This window comes from Gossypium raimondii, chromosome 9 (assembly GCF_025698545.1).
Source record: "Gossypium raimondii isolate GPD5lz chromosome 9, ASM2569854v1, whole genome shotgun sequence".
Classification (NCBI taxonomy): Eukaryota; Viridiplantae; Streptophyta; class Magnoliopsida; order Malvales; family Malvaceae; genus Gossypium; species Gossypium raimondii.
In genome coordinates, this window is record NC_068573.1 from 44,298,605 (window position 1) to 44,317,870 (window position 19,266).

The 19,266-nt window shown below is 34.6% G+C and overlaps 4 protein-coding genes across 4 annotated transcripts; 3 read left to right on the top strand and 1 right to left on the bottom strand.

Moving 5' to 3' along the window:
* The first annotated feature begins 589 nt into the window (after nt 1-589).
* On the top strand, nt 590-3,573 carry LOC105800106 (probable fructokinase-7). Its single transcript, XM_012631028.2, has 7 exons — nt 590-769; nt 1,461-1,714; nt 1,905-2,117; nt 2,222-2,419; nt 2,502-2,642; nt 2,840-2,956; nt 3,124-3,573. The coding sequence occupies exons 1-7, from the start codon at nt 748-750 to the stop codon at nt 3,265-3,267; spliced, it is 1,089 nt and encodes a 362-aa protein (XP_012486482.1). The 5' UTR covers nt 590-747; the 3' UTR covers nt 3,268-3,573.
* Nucleotides 3,574-9,403: 5,830 nt separating this feature from the next.
* On the top strand, nt 9,404-12,476 carry LOC105800107 (uncharacterized). The gene is made up of 4 exons (XM_012631029.2): nt 9,404-10,150; nt 10,252-10,337; nt 10,449-11,450; nt 11,555-12,476. The coding sequence occupies exons 1-4, from the start codon at nt 9,808-9,810 to the stop codon at nt 12,191-12,193; spliced, it is 2,070 nt and encodes a 689-aa protein (XP_012486483.1). The 5' UTR covers nt 9,404-9,807; the 3' UTR covers nt 12,194-12,476.
* An 870-nt stretch (nt 12,477-13,346) lies between these two features.
* LOC105800109 (uncharacterized) lies at nt 13,347-15,955 on the top strand. The gene is made up of 5 exons (XM_052620897.1): nt 13,347-13,509; nt 14,215-14,462; nt 14,780-14,997; nt 15,161-15,301; nt 15,537-15,955. The coding sequence occupies exons 1-4, from the start codon at nt 13,393-13,395 to the stop codon at nt 15,277-15,279; spliced, it is 702 nt and encodes a 233-aa protein (XP_052476857.1). The 5' UTR covers nt 13,347-13,392; the 3' UTR covers nt 15,280-15,301; nt 15,537-15,955.
* Nucleotides 15,956-16,789: 834 nt separating this feature from the next.
* LOC105800108 (transcription factor TCP19) lies at nt 16,790-18,580 on the bottom strand. The gene has a single exon (XM_052620896.1). The coding sequence runs from the start codon at nt 17,958-17,960 to the stop codon at nt 16,947-16,949; it is 1,014 nt and encodes a 337-aa protein (XP_052476856.1). The 5' UTR covers nt 17,961-18,580; the 3' UTR covers nt 16,790-16,946.
* Nucleotides 18,581-19,266: the final 686 nt, after the last annotated feature.

Genomic DNA, 19,266 nt, shown 5'->3' on the forward strand with positions numbered 1-19,266 from the left:
GATGATTATGTAGTTAGTGCACTCTTTAGAGATCTTAGGTTTTTACTACATACCCTCAACAATCGAAGGTATTGTTACCATGTTAGGTTTTTGCCCGAATCTCCGTGAGGAGCTGTTGTACGGTTCATGGAGAGTGGTGCTTTAGTTGATTGAGATACAACTTATAAGAGCTCAAAGAAAAACCATTAGAATCGTTTACAATGATAATCATGGAGAATGCGTGTATAGGAGATTTGAACCATCAACTAAAGCATACATAGCCTTTACCCTACAATCATACCTTCGAAGACTTCTCTCATAAGAGTCGATGTCCCCCTACAACATTAAAGCTATAATGATTTTTGGGCAGACTAAATTGTGTGTGCGAAGAATGTATTTACAAATTATATGACATTGTAACTGTAATTATATGTACTTAGCTTCATTTGCGTAATTTAAAAAAAAAACTTTGAAATAGCAAGATTATCCAAATTGTAAATAAGATTGTGTAGTTTTTTGAATCCAAAACAAAAACATGAATAAGAAAAAAAAAACATATAAAACACAGATGACCAAATTGGAACAATTGTCAACTTTTATATTAGCGAAGAATCCTTCAAGATTAGCCACCAACCTCCTCTCTTTACACTTCTTTCTTATTCTTAGGACCAGAAATACCCGATGCCGCATTCTTTATTTGCTGAAAACACCGGGATTTTGGCCATTCCATTGCTTTCTTTCTGATTCAATCTTCAATAAGTTCCCAATATGGCTGGGAAATTAACTACAGGTTCCTCTCTTTTTCTTGATTCAATATGTTCTTCTTTCAATGCTCTGCCATTTTCTTACTCTGGGTTTAAGTTGGTTTTATGCACCCAAGATTATTTGTGTGAATCCCTTCACCTGTGATTGTTTGTTTTGTTGCTGTTGACAATTTTTGAAATCATACTTCTTTTTTCTTTCAGCTCCCAAACTTTGTGCTTTCTTTGTTATCAAGTACTTCTTTTTTTGGATTTGGTACAACACATCTTTAACGAGTAATCTTAAAAATTCTTGCTTTTGAGGTTAGGTTTCTTTCAATTATAAAGATATATTTGATCATGGTATTTTGATTACTGTCTAAAGTTTGTGATTTCAATCAAAATTACCCGAATTTTTCGTTTCTTGTTGCTTACATGTTGGCCAAATCACATGCTTTGTATGGTATACCGTGTACCGCAAGATCTTACACTAAAAGACATTACTTTTTCAATAAAGATGAAGTGGGAAATGGATTTTATTTTTCCTTGTTAATCCCAGTGGCATGTTTTTAATTAGCTGTTTAGAGAAATCATTGATTGAATTTGTTACTCAAAATGGATTGGGTAATTTAGTGCTTTCAAGGTGAACAAATTGGCCTAGGCCTAGGCCTAGGCCTAGGAGTTGTTAGAGAGAGTTACTCTTTTTAAGATTTTTTTTATTTTTGGTTTAAACAATGTCAGGAAATATCACTGGTATTGAGAAACTGCATATTGTTGGTGGAGCTGAAGATCGTACTGCTATTACAAACGGCAACGCTGCAAAGAATAAACCTCTAGTTGTTTGCTTCGGTGAATTGTTGATCGACTTTGTACCGACGGTTGGAGGGGTTTCTCTGGCTGAAGCACCTGCTTTCAAGAAGGCTCCTGGTGGTGCTCCTGCAAATGTGGCTGTTGGGGTATCACGATTAGGAGGATCATCCGCTTTCGTAGGAAAGGTAAATTCAAACATCACTGCAACAATTCTATGAAATAAACTTCATTTGAGAACTTTGGCTGAAGGATACATTCTCACAAATGATATTGTGATCATTGTGTAGCTCTAATCCTTCTTTCTTCTTGTTGCAAATTTGCTTTTTTACTTTTGACATACTTCAAGTTCCAAATACTATTTCAATTCCATATCAGGTAGGTGATGATGAATTTGGCTACATGTTAGCTGACATTTTAAAACAAAACAATGTTGACAACTCTGGCATGCGATTTGATCGAACTGCAAGAACTGCGCTTGCATTTGTTACTCTCAAAGCTGATGGTGAACGTGAGTTCATGTTTTTCCGTCATCCAAGTGCTGATATGCGTCTTCATGAGTCGGAACTCAATACAAACCTCATTAAGCAGGTTTCTTTCTGGCTTTCTTCTTTGTTTCAAATAGTCGATGTGAAAGGGATTGGTTTTAGTAGGATTTGGAAATTTCTGACCTCCAAACAATATTGATTGCGTAGGCAAACATCTTTCACTATGGTTCTATTAGTTTGATCGAGGAACCATGCAAGTCAGCTCACTTGGCAGCAATGAACATTGCCAAGAAGTCTGGAAGCATGCTCTCTTATGATCCAAATTTAAGATTGCCACTATGGCCATCACCAGAGGCTGCTCGAAAAGGCATAATGAGTATATGGGATCAATCGGACATTATTAAGGTATGGTTTCTTTTTATCATGAGACTCATTTATGAAATGTCGTGCTACTGCATTCATTTGCTGCTAACCTAAGAAAATGCAGGTGAGCGAGGATGAAATTACATTCTTAACCGGAGGTGATGACCCTTATGATGATAACGTGGTGATGAAGAAGCTTTTTCATCCTAATCTTAAGCTTTTGGTTGTAACCGAGGGATCAGAGGGTTGTAGATATTACACCAAGGTATGATTATCTCTTCTTTGCTTTTCCTTGAAAGAAGATTGGATGTTATGGATTTCACTAATAATTCTCACAATCCAAGTGGACTTTTTGTGGACCTATAAAATCCTCTATGGAGCCAATGCCCTCAACTAAAGATTATCCGAGTTCTAATGATGCACTGATTAAATAAGTGATATCAACCTATATATCCTCTGCAGGCATTTAAGGGCAGGGTTCCTGGCATTAAAGTTAAACCTGTAGACACGACAGGTGCTGGCGATGCGTTTGTCAGTGGCTTATTGAATAGCCTAGCTTCTGATTCAAAGCTATTTCAGGTAGTTACAGTTGTTACATTGGTTAAGATACATCATTTACAGTATCTTCTTTCCTAATGGTTACTGATAAATTCCATAAAACTAAACTTACCCCTGGAACATTGTTAGTGCAATTTAAATGAACATGAAGAGTCGAAGTTCAGACTGTGAATTTGTATTTTTAACAGGACGAGAAGCGGTTAAGAGATGCCTTACTTTTTGCAAATGTCTGTGGAGCCCTAACAGTAACGGAGAGAGGTGCAATACCGTCGCTGCCAACAAAAACAGCCGTGCTTGATGCTTTGAACAAACATTCTGCATCAAAGAAATGAAAGAGATCCTCCTAACTGGTATACTTTTGTTTTATTATAGCTTCCTTGCTGAGTTTCAGAGCATTACTTGCTTCTCGTACAACTACATAGAAGTTCCCCTTACACTGGTTGAGCCGGTTTCAGTGGTTTAAGCGTCATAGAGTTTTGATATATGAATAAAACAAGCGATCCCATGTTAATCTCTAGAAAAGAAAAGGTGCTTCTCCGCGCTGCGGGATGTTCTTGTATGAGATAAACATATGAAATTAGCTGAAAACAGAGGTTTTAAAGTGGAATACACAAATTAACTTCTACCCTACTGTAAAAGTTTGGCTTTTCGTTTGGGTTTCAGCATTACAGTATATATTATATTCGCAATTTCCGTAAATACAGCACAATCGAGTATGTATTCATAATTTGGGGATTAAATTAAAAAGCAGAAACTGGCATCTAATGGAAAATTGAACCGAATGACTTGATTGAAACTATATTCATAATTTGAGGAGTAAATTAAAATGTTTAAAAGGTTAAGGACGAATTTAGGATTTAACTTTTTGATGTGTCCTTAACCTGCAAATCAGGTAAACATAGAAAACATAGTCATACCCGTAATTAATCCGTTTTTGTTCACAAACCATCATCATCTGTTCAAGATGATGCATTTCAACATCCTTGAGATGGAATGCCTATAGGGAGATCAATAAGAGAAAGGAAAGACAATTTTAGATGACTACGCCATTTATCTAACATGAATTTGATATAGGACTAGAAGATTATTCAATCTCTTTTAGTCAAGTTAAATCAATTCATAACTCACATAAATAGATCAAAGTCATAAAACAGTCGATTGACTGTAAATTGATTTGCAAAAGTAAACGAAATTCAAATGATAACATCGAAAGATATATAACATATTGTTCAGGGATTCACTCAAAATGAAGACATAGACTTTAAAGAGTTTTTTTCTCCAATTTCGACAAAAAACTCGTTTAGAATCATTATAACATGTATGGCTCGTTGCGAATTAGAGCTACATCGAATTATACATAGTCTTTGAAATTCAAGCAAATTTCTCAATTTTAAGATAGAAGCAAAGGAAAAACTATCTTGAAGGAAAGACAAGAAAAGAAGTATCACTTCCCCGATTCTCAATCAAGATTAATAATTGTTTTTTTATTAAATCAAGTTCAAAGAATGTAGATGTAATTTCAAGACTAGCTCATTTGTTGCACTTCAAAATTTGTGTACGTGATCAAGTCTTGAGGAGATATTTGTAGACAAAGAAAATTTACAGGCTAATTATAAAACGACACATGTTAAACTAAAATTACTGTGGGTCAAAGTTGCCACAATGAAAATGATAACATCATATTTGTGTCATAATTATTTTTATTAAGAGATAAATAATAAATTTTTATATTATCACTAATTGAAAATAAAATAATTAAGTGATAATATTAAATAATTATTTTATCTTTAATTAATTAAATTATAATAGATAAATGATAAACCAAAGAGATTAAACTTTTGTAGAACAATCAAATGGAACAGTTAAATTCTACAATAACTCTCTTTTATTTAAGTAATTGACATTATAAAAAGGATAATCCGAAGTCATTCTATAGGAACACAAGTTCAAGAAGCTCAAAAGATCTTTTCAAAATTCTCTAAAGAAGCCGAATAACTTGAATGCCGCATTAGTTCAATAGAAAAGCCGCCTTCCAATCCAATTCAATTGTGGAAAAGAAATCAAAAGTTGTTTTTAAAAAAAGTCTGTCTTTTGATTCAAATCATTTAAAGAAAGGAGGTTCAAACCTGTATAAAAGCAAGCCACTTCCATCTAATATCAAGTCAAACCACGCTTGGATTGAAATCAAATTATACTTTTCTTTATATTCAAAATTTTTTTGAAATTTTAACTTTCTTAAAATTTCATCAAAAAATTTTAACTCAAAATTTTCAATTCAAACCTTTTGACTTAAATTTTGTGTTTACTAACAAGTAAAAGTTAAACTATCTCTTTCACTGTGTATTAATTTATTAAAGATATGGGTTTGTTGTTTGTTAAATTTATATGGTTAAAACTCCATGAATGGAGTTTATCCATCACGTTCTAACATTTTTCAGCAAAACAGACAAAAGCCTTAAACAAATTCCACTTTTCAGTATTATAATAATAGGGGTGGCGACGCTTTCATCTTACTGATGTGGCGACCTTTATTACTTTGATTAATATGGTATGACGGTAGGAGCTTTGGAGAAGCAAATTTTGGAAGTCCTACTGTTTAGATTCAAATATTGAGTGGTCTAGGTTCATGTAAGTTGGTGATAACACTAAAAACATGTTGTGGAATACTGGTGGTCATCTTTTATGAAACCAATTTCTGCGAAATGTAGAAGGTTGCGTCTTCACTGTAAGTTGTGGTTTGAGTATAGAGGGATGACATTAACTGATATGTTGGGTTGATTTATATGCCGGACAGGGAGTGTCTCTTCCTCCCAAGGCGCCTTGCTGCACTGCATATAATAATTTGGTACAGTTCTTGAAGATGATAAAAGTACTTCACAATAACTTAGAAAAGGAAAAGGTTGCTCGAAACTTGAAAAGAAAAGATATATATTTAAGGGTGCAAAAGTTTTAATAATAGGGATCAGATCAGACATCTGAACCACATTAATAAGGTTGTTGAATGCATTTATGTAATGAAAGAGGGTTTAGACTTGGTTATTTGAAAGACTAGCGTCAGACAGACTAAACACTGTTTGAATGTTGATGCCATACGAAAGGTTCAATAAATATACGGGGGTAAGATAGGGTTGCCCTTGTTGAAAAGACTCTTGAGATGAGATGGAGAGGAAGAGTGGGATGGATGACGGTGGGGCAAGGGAAGCAGAAATGTTTTGTAATTTTTAGGCAAGCAAGGGATGAATCAAACCATTGATGGACTATCATTTTTTGCTATTTATTGCCATTTATTACCTTTTGGCAGCCATTATAAGGAATTCCCAACAATTTCACGAGAACTGCCACTGTAGCATTAAATGTTATGGTGCTAACTTTTCTTTCTTACACGTTACAACTAAGGTGATTATTATTTAATTGAATTTAAGAAATAATCAAATTGTAAATTTTATTCTGAAATTAGAGTGAAGTTTATTTTATTTGAAATGAGTGAGTTAAAATAAATATTTAAATTTAATGAAGCAAAGATTTATAACATGTAGTTTACTTAAAATCACAAATCATTTATAACATGCTACTCTTAATTTTAAGAGAAAATTTGTTTAATAGAAGGTAAAAAACACATGATTTGAGAGTTGAGTTTAATTAAGTGAAAAAAAATAATCGAATTGATGATCAATCAAAATTAATTTTAATTGTTACTAAATTTTGTTGGATAAATCTATCCCATTTAAAATAAATATTCAATAGTAAAATAAGTCTTATAAAATTTTACGAGATTTGAGTCGTATTAACAATAACAAATCATTAATAATACAAGACATTTTTTTAAACACAATACACAATTTTAAGCGGAATGCCATTTATTAGAAGGGTAAAAATCATGAGACTTGAGAGTCCACTTAAAAGATCTTATCTTAAACAATATCACCTTTATTTTAGCTATCATAATAAGCAGATTGCTCTTATCTATCAACAAGTGACTTAAAAAGAAGGTATAATGACATTTTTATCCTCTAACTTCACAAAAAAATATTTTAGTTATTTATTTAATTTTTCGTCTATTTTAATTATTAAATTTATATTTTTGTCAAATCACCTTAAAATGGATGGAAAAGTTAATGTTTATTAATTTCGTTGATATGACATACAAGTGGATTCCCATGTGGATGATATATCAATATTTAATTAATTCAAAAATATTAAAATATTTTATATAATTTTAAAATAAATTTTAAATTTTAAAAATGAATTAAATGCTAATGTGTCATACATATGACAATTCATGTATATGTCACATTGATAAATTTAAAACAATAATTTTTCTTTTCATTTTGGAGTGCTTAACAAAAAAAAAAGAGAAAATTTAAAGGGTAAATGAAAAGTTAAAATTATTTTTTATAGAATTAAAGGTTAAAAAATTGATTAGGTGAAAAGTATAAATGGCTAACTCGAAAATCAATATCTATTCATTATTAAAAATCTGCTTGATCAAATTTCAGATGAGTTGTTCATTATTAACTTCATCAAAACTTAAAAAAGAAAAAACTAAAGTTGAATTATAATTAATTATTCATTTTATAAATAAAAAAAGAATATCCAATTTGGGGGTGAGATAGATGAAGCTTATGGTCAAATGGGTGGGAGTGAAGATAAGCAAAACATAGATTGATCCCCGTCCCATTGTCATTCTTAGCTACGAATGGTAGAGTAGGAAGGCCTTTGGATTGAGCCCCAAAAAGGAATAGGACCACCACTACCACCACCTCCTCCATCTGAGCTAATATTAAGAAATAACAGCTTTCCCCCGGCGCGGTGGTCCCTGAGCGTTGAGAAAGACTTGAGAGGTGCATGGGAATCAACAAACAGGCCTCAATCTCAGTCCCAAGTGGGATTTTATTATCAGTTTAAAGGAGGCTCCCGACACAGTTCAAACTTGTATTAATGGCCTACCTTTGTCGGAATTCCTGCACACTCTGCTACTCCACCACACCTTCCATCACATGCCGCACATCCTGCCGTGGCTTTGGGGTCCCCTCCCCTCCCTTTCCTATAAATGATACATAATATTAATGTTGCTTCCTCCATTAATCCCCACTCCCATTTTCTTTTGCCTTTTTCTTCCCATCCTTAACAACACAACAAAATGACTATATGATGGATTAGATGCGAGGAATGGTCCATTCCGATTCACCCATTTTGTTGCCACCTAAACTGATATACTTACATTTCTATTTCTTTGTGTTCGAATTTTGAATTAAATCTGTCTCCTTCTACTACTCTATGTATCACATCTTAGAAATTTAATGAAATGGAAGAATGAGGTTAAAAAAGCACAACCCCAAGCATTTAATATCCTTAATCCAATTTCTTTTTTTTTTTGTCTTTTTTTAATTAAAAAAAAGTAATTGGCTTTTTAGAGTTGAAATTTCAATGCAACAATCATCTAAATAAAATCTCTCCTATGTTCTTTATACATTTGTTCTATTACTTGCTTTGAAAAATGTCGATAAATTTAAAAACCTTAAGTCGTAGCATCTTAGTCAATATTTTGTAATTTTGCTTTTGAGGGTCTGAATGCTTTCACAGGGTGGAAAGTAGAGGTGGAAAATGGATTGTGATTCTTTTTTCTTTTTCTGGTAAATGGTTTATGATTTTGATTGTAAGTCAATATTTTTCGTTTTTAAGATAGAAGAAACGAAACTACAATCAGTGGGGGCATGGTCACATGATTATGATTTTTTTTTACCAATCGTCATAAACGTGGAGAATTTTTTTCTCAGGAAAAGAGACATGTATCAAATAAGTCTTTAAATTCCCACCTTAAATATCTGAGTTATCAATATCAATCTCTCTTTTTTTTTTATTTTCTATGTTTATATTTATCCCTCCTAATAATTATTAATTTGTTAAATACATCAATACTAGTATTAAAGTAATTGTAATAAAATCAATATGTAGTTCATTGTTTAGTAGAAAAAAGAGTAAAAATGCTTCTCCAATTCTTCTTAATTTAAAATTAAGTAAATTAATCCTCTTTAAAAATTAGAGTAATTTAATCATTTTTAATTTTAAAAGTGAGCAATTAAAATAATTAATTTCGTGTTAATATTTTTCATCAATTGTACATAATTTTATTTGGTATAGTAACAAATTTTGAAGAACTCTAAATCAAAAAGTTCTAGCATTGTTATTAAGAGATGAAAATAAAAAATTTATAATTAATTATAATTATGTTTAAATAAAATTTTAAGTATTTATTAAAATTCTCTCTAACTTTTTTATTATGCTCATTAAAAATGTGGCGAAATATGGTGCAATCCCTTTTAAATAAAATAAAAAAGAAATTAAATAATGGTAGAGGAAGAGGAAGAGGAAACAGAAAGTGTAATAAATTATATTTTTTTAAAAATATTTTAGAAGTGTATATATATTTTCTGGTGAGAGTAATAAATTGTAATGACAGAAAAAGAGATGACATAATAATGGAATTCCAGTTTTAAAATGAAAAAGAGTGGGGAAGGTAGTACTATCTATTGTTGCTAGAAGGGGTGAGAAGGACGATGCTACAGATAGATGCGAGTGGGCCGCTGCTTAACACATTTCCGGGAAAGTAAAGATCAAAGGATAAAAAGTGTTGGTATCTGGCTGACATTGCTGATGGAAGAATCACATTGTACATCGAGTTTCCCTGTGGGAGATTGTTTATCTCCGCAATGCGCTTATTCAGATGGTCGTATATCCTCCTCATCACTTTCCAATATTATAATAATATATGCTAGTTTAGTTTAGTAGTATTACCACAACAGCCTTCTAACCAATTCCATCTGAAAACTCTTGTTTCATGCAAACCCGAATATGTGTCTCAGTTATGTCCCATGCTTCACTTTTCATGCTTTTCTCCACTAATCTTTATTCTCAGCTTTTCGTCCTCAAACATCGTCCTTGTTTTCATTACTAGGAACCCTCTCGTCCTTTTTCTTATTGGGGTTCCGGAGATGGGAAGGGATTGGTATTGGAGCAGCGGGGGGCCAGTGGCTAAACCTTCCTCCACCTCTAACAGAACAACATCAGAGAGACACTCTGCTCAAACTACTCTCTCTGGTTGCATCACTGCCGTATTTCACTTGTTTGGTTCCCATCGTTTCCGTTGCCATTTAAAACACCACACCAGTCGTAGCAAGCTTCCCTCTCTTCTCTCTCGAGACTCCACCATTAAAGGTTCCTTCTTTCACTCACTCACTCACTCTCCTTTTTTTTTTTTTTTTCCTTTTTCTAGTTTCGAAATTATAGGGGGAGTAACGTGTCCCGATGCAATGCAGGTACAGACACAGAGGAGGAAGCCTCAACGTTAACTTCAGCTTCATTCACATCGACCACTAAAGAAGAAGAATTTTTAAATATCCCTGTAACTTTTCTCCTTGGCTTCCTGTCTTTATTTATTATCATTTTCAAAAGTATCACAATTTTATTCTTGGAAAGTGAGTGATTAATGCCCTTTTTTTCAATGAAAATGCAGACGGGAATTCAAATCAAAACACGTTTAGACATAAGGTCAAAAGTTGGTGCCCCAAATAATGAGACCCCAGGGACCAGGACTCCTACTTTGGTTGCTCGACTGATGGGTCTTGATCTTCTTCCTGAAAGCCACTCGCCATCCTTTCAAGCTAAGTCACGTTTAAGCCACCACATTCAATCCTCAAAGTCCGGTCACAAAAGTTCGTTGCATGGTGATATGAGGGGAGGCACTCGCTCATTGCCGGAAACTCCAAGACCATCGTCTGCAAGGAGGTCAGATGTGGATTACCATCATCATCGCCTTTCGCTTCAAATCAACAAAGAAAACATGAGCGCTTGTGAAGAGTTGGTTATGTCTCGTCTCTCATCACTGAAAATGAAATATGAAATAGTGGAGCAGGTTAAAGAGAGGCTTAAAAGGAAAGTTGGTATGAATATAACCAACGCAGTTCGCAACAGACAGCACGACAGAGAAGAGCTTGTTAGCAAATTTAAGTTCAAGAGAATTTCCAGAGCTTTAACCAAAGTTGCTGATGATTCAAGCATTGTCAACCACTCGAAACATTCCAGTTCAATAGAGTTTAGATTCTTGGAATCCAAAGGCAAACCAGACAAAAATCCATCCACTAATTATCATAATCTTCAACCACCAAAATTATCATTTTCATCATCTCCTGATATTGATATCCAGCTTCAGCCCATCAGAGTGTTACCAAAGCCCAAGTTGCAGGCTGTTGAAGAGGAACAAGACGAGCAACACAAGCTGCAGCAGCAGCAGCCAAGAGCCGCTAGCAAATGCAAGAAAGGGCCCAATCAAAAATTCATTTCACGACTGAAAAAACCTCAAGAAGCATCGGAAATCATCCGAAACAAGAAAGAAGAGCCTTTCGTTCGTCCTTCCAGACTTGACATTCCCGACAAGAAATGCAGGAAAACCCATCTCCTCAACACCACGGTCCCCACCCTTCTTCCGGCTCCGGCCGCAAAAATCCCACAAGAAAAGGTACCGTACTAGCAAAAATGATGTCAACATGTATATTTTCCTATTAATCTTGCAAAGGAAATGTGACTTTTTTGTTATCAGCTTATAGTTTGGATGCGTTTCAGGTCTTAGATGCTCAAAGACCGAAATATAGCTCACAGTTATCTAGTTCGACCCAAACGTATGTCAAACAAGAACCGAGGCAGGCACAGGTTTCCTCCATCTCCACCGCTGGCAATGAAGCTGAATATGAGTACATCGCAAGAATACTAAGACGTAGTGGCATAGACAAAGATACCCCAGTGTCCTTCTCGTCCTGGTTCTCTCCTTCCCATCCTCTTGATCCGTCCATTTTTAACTATGTCGAACGTTTCACTACTTGTTCTGCTAATGATAATGGTAAATTGAGTCAGCGGTGCAATAGAAAGCTACTGTTTCATCTGGTGGACGAACTGTTGAGTGGAATTTTGAAGCCTTATTTTAATATGAAGCCTTGGGTCATTAGGGTCGGCCCTGGTTTTAGTTACATGGATGGGTCTCAACTAATAGGCACCTTGTGGTCGAAAATCAGAAGCTTTCCTCAATCTGATTGTCGAGTTCTTGAAGACATTGATGCCTTAATTGATAAAGACTTGCCAGACATTAAACTCCAGAGTGTAATGGCGTACGAGGAAGAAGGGGAAGCGATTGTGGCGGAGTTAGAGAAGGGCATCTTAGAGGCGCTGCTACATGAAATGGCAGTTGAGTTTGGTGTACGGCTTTGAACTTGCTATGGCGGTTTCCAAAACTGATACGGCAGCGTTTAGTTTGCGTGAGAGAGAGGGGAATGGGCGCGATTCATGTTATGATTTATGAGATGCTATTTCGTGGAGGTCCATAATGGAAATGACCAAAACTGATTGTAAAATTCTTTTATTGACCAGTAGAATTACCTACACTAAATTGTAATTCAGTAACTATCATCAATGTATTTTTTATTTTAGTATGTATAACAAAGTGTTTACTGTATTGTAAACTTAAAATGATTTGATACCAATTATTTATTTATTTGTTTATTTATTTATATATATATATATATATTAGTAATAAAATGTTTGATTCTATTATTTAACAAAATTTTGATTCAAAAACATTCGTCTATTTTCAAAAGGGTAATTGATAATTTTTTTAAAATCACCGTTAATAAAATTTATTTAAAATTGACTTGATGTTGAACGAGTTTGAACTCCTTACATCATAATAACAAATTTAAAGATATTTTTGCAGGTTTTAAGTTTTACACACTTACATATTAATATATATTATATACAAGTTATATTATAACCGGTTCAAATAGTAATATAAATGTGATTAAAATTTTGTATCAATTCTATTGTTCTGCTAGAGGAACTTCAAATTACTTGAAGATGGACAATATTTAAGATGAGTCAGTTGAGTTTCACCATTCAGTCGTGTTATGAGTTATTAGAAAAATTATTCAACATTCTTGAATGATCAGGGTGACATGTATTTAGAGAGGGTAACGGAATAGCTAATGAATTAGCAATAATGACATTTTCAAGGCCTCTGGGCATATATATCTATATGCAACCCTTGGATGAAATTCTTCAAAAGCTAACTGAAATGACTTGACCCCATTTAGTCTAGTTATAATTTTGTCCTTTCTTCATGTAAAAAGAAAATTATATCAAAATTTTTTATTCAAATTTCAAGTTTTGGATATATTAGAGTTTTTGTTAAATATATCAATAAAAAGATGGAATAATGATGAGTTGAGTTGGATTTTATTTGTGATTGAATTATGGAAATTGTTGGGTTGATTAGATTGGGCCAAGTAGATCTAGGATTTTAACTTGGTCCATCATCGTAATGGGCTTCTAACCAATATATAATACAAATCATCGTCTTGTTCCTGAATTGAATTGAATGAACAAGCGCAGGGGCAGCGACAAAGAATTGCAAAATGGGGGAGAGAAGAGCAGCCGATAAGAAGAAAGCACCACCAAAGGCGAAATGGCCTGTTCTTCAACCCAAATTGAACCTTCAGATTACACGCCTTAAAGACAAGGATCTCTTCACCGTACGTTTCTCTTCAATTCGTCCTTTCTCTAAAAAAATATTTCCATTTTAATCTTAAATTTCACTCTTCTTTAATGAAATCATGAGATTATGCTTTTGTGTATAGTTTAACTGTAATTTATTTAATATGTTTTAGTTTTTATCAAAAGAAAATTTACTGATTGCAATTGTGACCCCCCTTCATTTTTGTTCAAATCATAGTGTAATCATCTGTTAAAAGGTTCATATTTTCAAGCCTTTTGTATTCAAATCTGGGTTGTTAAAAGCGTTGAAGTTAGTTTGAAAAGTGAATAGAAATGAACCCTTGTTTAGATGTTTTAGCAGCTTGTTCATTGTTCTAATGAATAACAAAAGCATTTTTGCTTTCTAAATTCTAAAATTGAGATTGGATGTGGATCGAGTTTAATATGAATTCGGTTCTTACCTGTATTTGTAATTGAATCTTTATTTCGGAATTCCTTTGTGCGGACTTTGCTTTAAATTGGATAGGATTTGACTTTGGCATATTCAATTACAAGGCTCAAGACTTCAACTTTTTCAGTATAAAATGTAGAAATCACACTATGGTTTGTGTCTATATCAGCAATAAGGTTTCACTCCCAAATTCTGGTGCATATAAGTTTTGGTGTTAAATTGCTTTTGTGGTGGAATATGATCTGAAATCCTTGGATGTTAATGATGATTCTATTGTTTTCAACATATGCAGGTGCAGAATTTCTTCACGCCTGCTGAATCGAAGGCATTTATTAAAGCTGCTGAGTCTGCTGGTTTTGAACACCAAGGAAGTCTTGGTCCAGCAAAAGGTGAAGCCTACCGAGACAATGACCGAATAGCTGTTAATGATCCTGCTCTTGCAGATATGGTATGGCAGTCAGGACTTAGCAAACTACTCTCTGATATTAAAATTAGGGGGAAAGCCGCTGTTGGCTTGAATCCGAATATTAGGTTTTACAGGTATGTTTGATTTCTTCCCATAAACTCATACTTACTTTTACTTTGAATAACTTGCATAACTTTTTGCCAATTGATACTAGATTATCTCGCTCTGAAATGCTTCTCGAAAATTAAAGAACAATTTTGCCATGCCTATTGCCTAGCTGACTTAGAAACCACATATGCAACTTTATGAATTAAGTATACCTGAGTTGGATTACAAAATGTTATGATGTATGCTGACGGTTTTTCAATCATTTAACTGTTTAATTTGCTTCTCTAGTCAATTATGATGCTCGGTTTTAGTATTTACCATGCAATCAATATTATACTTCTAGATACAAGGTTGGTCAGCACTTTGGACAGCATATTGATGAAAGTGTCGATCTTGGAGAGGGAAAGCACACTGTTTATACTTTGTTAGTATATTTAAGTGGTGCTGCCAAAACCAAAGACAAAAGTGATTCAAACAACATGAAGGATTCTGCATCAGAGCCAATAGTTGGAGGGGAGACCGTCTTCTATGGTTCAAGGAATCGTGTTGTAGCGGAGGCAAGTTCTCTTTACGTCTTTTTTTATATTATTTTAGTTGCACCCCTCCCCAAACAACAATTTCCTTTTTCACTTTGTTTAAACTTTTTCAAATTCATATTCAGTTATTTGTATGTATGGCTTACTTTGGATAGCCGTTATTGATGTAATAGTAACTATGCAGGTAGCTCCTGCCGAGGGAATGGCTCTCCTGCACATTCATGGTGACAAATGTATGCTACATGAAGCTCGAAACGTCTCCAAGGGTATCAAGTATGTTTTCCGATCAGATGTGGTTTTTGCTTGAGGAGGAGACTTCAAAGGGCTTGGTAAGTTTTTCAATACAAAAGAACCGATACATGTAAGATGTAGAATATGGATGTATTATTCTAGACCCCTTTAGTAATTGCAGCTATACTATAATCCTTTTCAAGTTGCATTTTTTTTGGTTGGTTTATCCCTTTCCCATAATATACACTTACTGGAATAGTTACTGGTTGTTCTTTCGGAATCATATTTAATTTTTATGTGCATCTTTTTCTAATTGTAATGCATCCTGATCAGGTTGAATAGCAGGCATTTATCAGAACATACAACTCAACAAGAAAAGTGGACATCATCCATAAATACTTCATCTTATCTTATATTAGTAACTTACTGTCACCATTAGAGGTGAGCAGTTAATTTATCTACTAAGAATCTAAACATTCAACTTCAGTTTTGAGAGCTTCGTTGACATCAGGTAACTATCATTGTTGCCCCCTTCTTGGAGAAATTAGAAACCGTCTTATTAGTGAGTCCTGTTTGTATGTGAGTTGCATGAAGATTGCAATGCATCTCTTTATCAGACATTTGTTAATGCAGAAACCAAGCCTGAAACATTCATTTAGAGGATACTTGTATACTTGTATGACCCTTTAGTTCCGCTCTTTTTGTTTTCTATACTATTAATTGAGATGAATAATCGAGTTTATTTTTATGAAGTTCGAGCAGAAATAATCGAGTTTGAACTTGAGCATAAGAATCAAATTCATTTTTATGAAGTAATCAATTCGACTTCTATTTCAAATCTAAAACTTGATTGAACTCGAACCTTCAGGTTGAACTTTGCACAACTTGACTCACAAATAGATCAGCTTCCTGTTGATTTCGAAGTAGTGTCTGATCCTCCAGAATTCTGAGTCAAGGCCTTTTTGTGTTGTGAAAGATAAATGGTGTTGATTACGACCATATTTCATTCTAAATGGTTTTGAGTGGGTGTGTATATACATGCCCGATAATAATATTAATAAAAATATTTTAAAACACAATTAACAAAGTTGAGTACAAGAAATACCAAATATAGGTGATAAAGTGATAAATCAAAATTAAGACACGTGTTTAGCATTAGCAGGTGGTCCCCAAAGTGGAGAAGAGCACGGAAGCTGACACTGTCAGCAGGGGCCCAATCTGGTCTGCCTAAAAAAAATTAGGGTTTGAGGGAGGGAATCGAACCCTCATCCAACCCAATCCCATAAAGATCGGCACAAGAGATTTTTTTGGTTCGGTTGGATCCGCATCCCTAGGTACACGTGTCTCCGCACGTGCCCTACATTGAGCCGCTCGACCAGGTCCGCGGGTCTCCCCCACGCGTCCCAAAAGATGTGATCCCACTTTCCACGTGGGTATCCAAATGTCACGTGACCCCACCATCAGCCGGACCAGAAAGATTTAACAGAAAAAAAGAAGCTTTCTTCCCATAAACATTTCCAAGGAGAACAGCAATGGAAAAGGAGCAGGAAGATGATGATGATAGACAAGGAAAATTAATAATAAAATGGCCAAAAAAATACTCTTTTGATAAACTTTTTATGTTTGGAACTTTTTTCCCAATTTTTTTTACTACAAATATATATATAAAAAGAGAAAATTCCTGAGTCTAACAACTCTACTCTGTATCATCGAAATCAAAGAAACTTAACCTAGTGTTTGTGATCAAGGTTTCGAACATGGGGCTTGCTGGTTTGCGGGACGACCCAAGAATTGAAGCTCTCTCTTATCGAGAATCTCCAAAGAAAATTCCCTAAGCATCTGCGTAGTACTATGGTTTGAACTATTATTACCGTTACTAACACTAGTAGCACCTGAACTAGAAGTGGGCAAAACACTTGAGCCCATCGACCCAACGCTGGAATCCTGCACCTCTGGTTGCATAGCAGACACAAAGCTAGATATTGGTCGACCTGTGACGTTAAAAAACGGCGTTGCAGTTGCTGGAATCGCCCACAACTGTGCCTGGTTTGAACCAGGTGCAGCAGGGAGTACGCTAAAAGTACCCATAGGCCATATAGGAACCAACCCTTGTGAATTCAAATTGAAACTGTTACAGGTCATGGGAGCAATGGGTGCCAATCCTGAAGACACCGAACTTTGATGCTCATTAACGTCAATGAACTCACTGTTGGAGGGTCTTCTCCTACGTTTTTTTGGCAACTCGCCTTCTTGTTTCCCTGAAGAAGTTGGTATCTTGAGAGTTCCATTAACGGAAACAGCAATAGCAGGGACCGTACCAGTGCCTGTAGCTTCAATAATAGCTGGCTCGGCATGCTCTAATAACCACCTAATCGTTTCGCCATCGGACTTGTGACCCAGTTCTCTAGTGAGCTGAAAAATCCTGGCAGCACAAGCGGCAGGCATGCGGATCCTACGGCCACGGCCTTCGACTTTTGTGTGACGGTCTTTTGATGGGCGTTTGGGGGCCAAAGACCGTTGGGTTCGAGCAGCAGGCACGACTTGAACCAGGGTTGGGTTAGCCAATTCTTGCGGCTCCGTATCTGTTAAGGCCTCTTCTTTCATGGGTTGGTTGGGGTCCATTACGGTGGCGTCAGAAGCTGAGAAAGTGGGTGTTGTATTGTTGGATTGATGGCGTTCTTCATTGATGATGACGGCGGTGTTGTTGTTGATGCTTTCGTCGATTTCCTCGATCGTTTGATTTCGATTGCACTCCATCTTTTACACAACAAACAAGATATGTTTAGCCTATCAAAACAAGCCACAAAAACATATATATTAACAGGATTAGCTCAAAAAGATGAGAGATTTTATGGAAAAGTTGTGTTAAAAAAAAGAGCCACAATATCTCATAGTTAAGAGAAGTAGTTGACTGGGTGGGATTTGAAATTTAGCCTTTGATTTGATGATATTAGAAAAGAGTGGGACATGGAACAGAGATGGTATTAAAAGGAAAAGGGGAAAGTGGGGGGAATAGAGAAGAGAAAGGCACAAACCCTAAGGAAGCAGCCAGGCAGCCCCACCTTCTTGAGAAACGGAGGGACCCAAAAGGAGGCGTATTTCTCTTCTCTCTAAGGACCCCAGATGGTGACACCTGGTGGGCTTCTTTTTTTTGATAAGATTCTCTCTCTCTTTTCTATTTTGTATAAATAAATTTTACTTTCTTAAAAGTTAATTATATAAAAGGAAATGTATTAATCCTCCAAATCTTGATTTTATGCCTTCCCTGATTTTGATTTCTGTGGCCTCACTTCTTTCTGGGGAGGACTCGGCCCAACTTGAAATGGATTTGGACAAATATTTTCCCCTTAAAATAAAATTTGATTAAATTATCACAAAACATATGAATTTATCATATTAAAAATATTAAACTAAGATAATCATTTGTCGTGGTGTAGTCATTGAACTTAAGTTAGTGTCAAGTTAATTTGTGAAACCATCTCAATCAAAAATATTATTTTATATATATAATTGATGGGTGTAATAAAATGTATTAAAAAATTAAAGCAAAGTTTTAGTTTAGTGATAAATTTAATGTTTTACGCATTAGCGCGGGTTCAAATCCCACAATAAGCATAAACATATTTTTTTCTAAAAGAAATATACTAAAGTACCATCGAATGATGTAACTTATTTTAAATACAAAAGGATAATTTTGTAATTTCCTTAATCGAGACTCGTAACGCCAACTCAGTCAAGTGCTTAAATAATAGTAGAGATATACAATTGATGGAAATATTAAATTGTGCATATTAAAATAAATAAATATAAAACACATCAAAATAAAGCTTTGATTTAGTGGTAAAATTTAAGGTTTTACCAATTTAATTGGTGTGAGTTTTAATTTCACCACATTCTTATTGGTTTTGTTAAAATAAGAAGACTAAAGTACCCTCAAATAATATAACTTAATTTAATTATAGAAAAACATTTCCATAATTTCTTTAATCGAATTAATATTCGGTTGACTCGTGACACCAACTCAATTAGGGACTTAAATAATAGTATAGATTTTAAACAAATG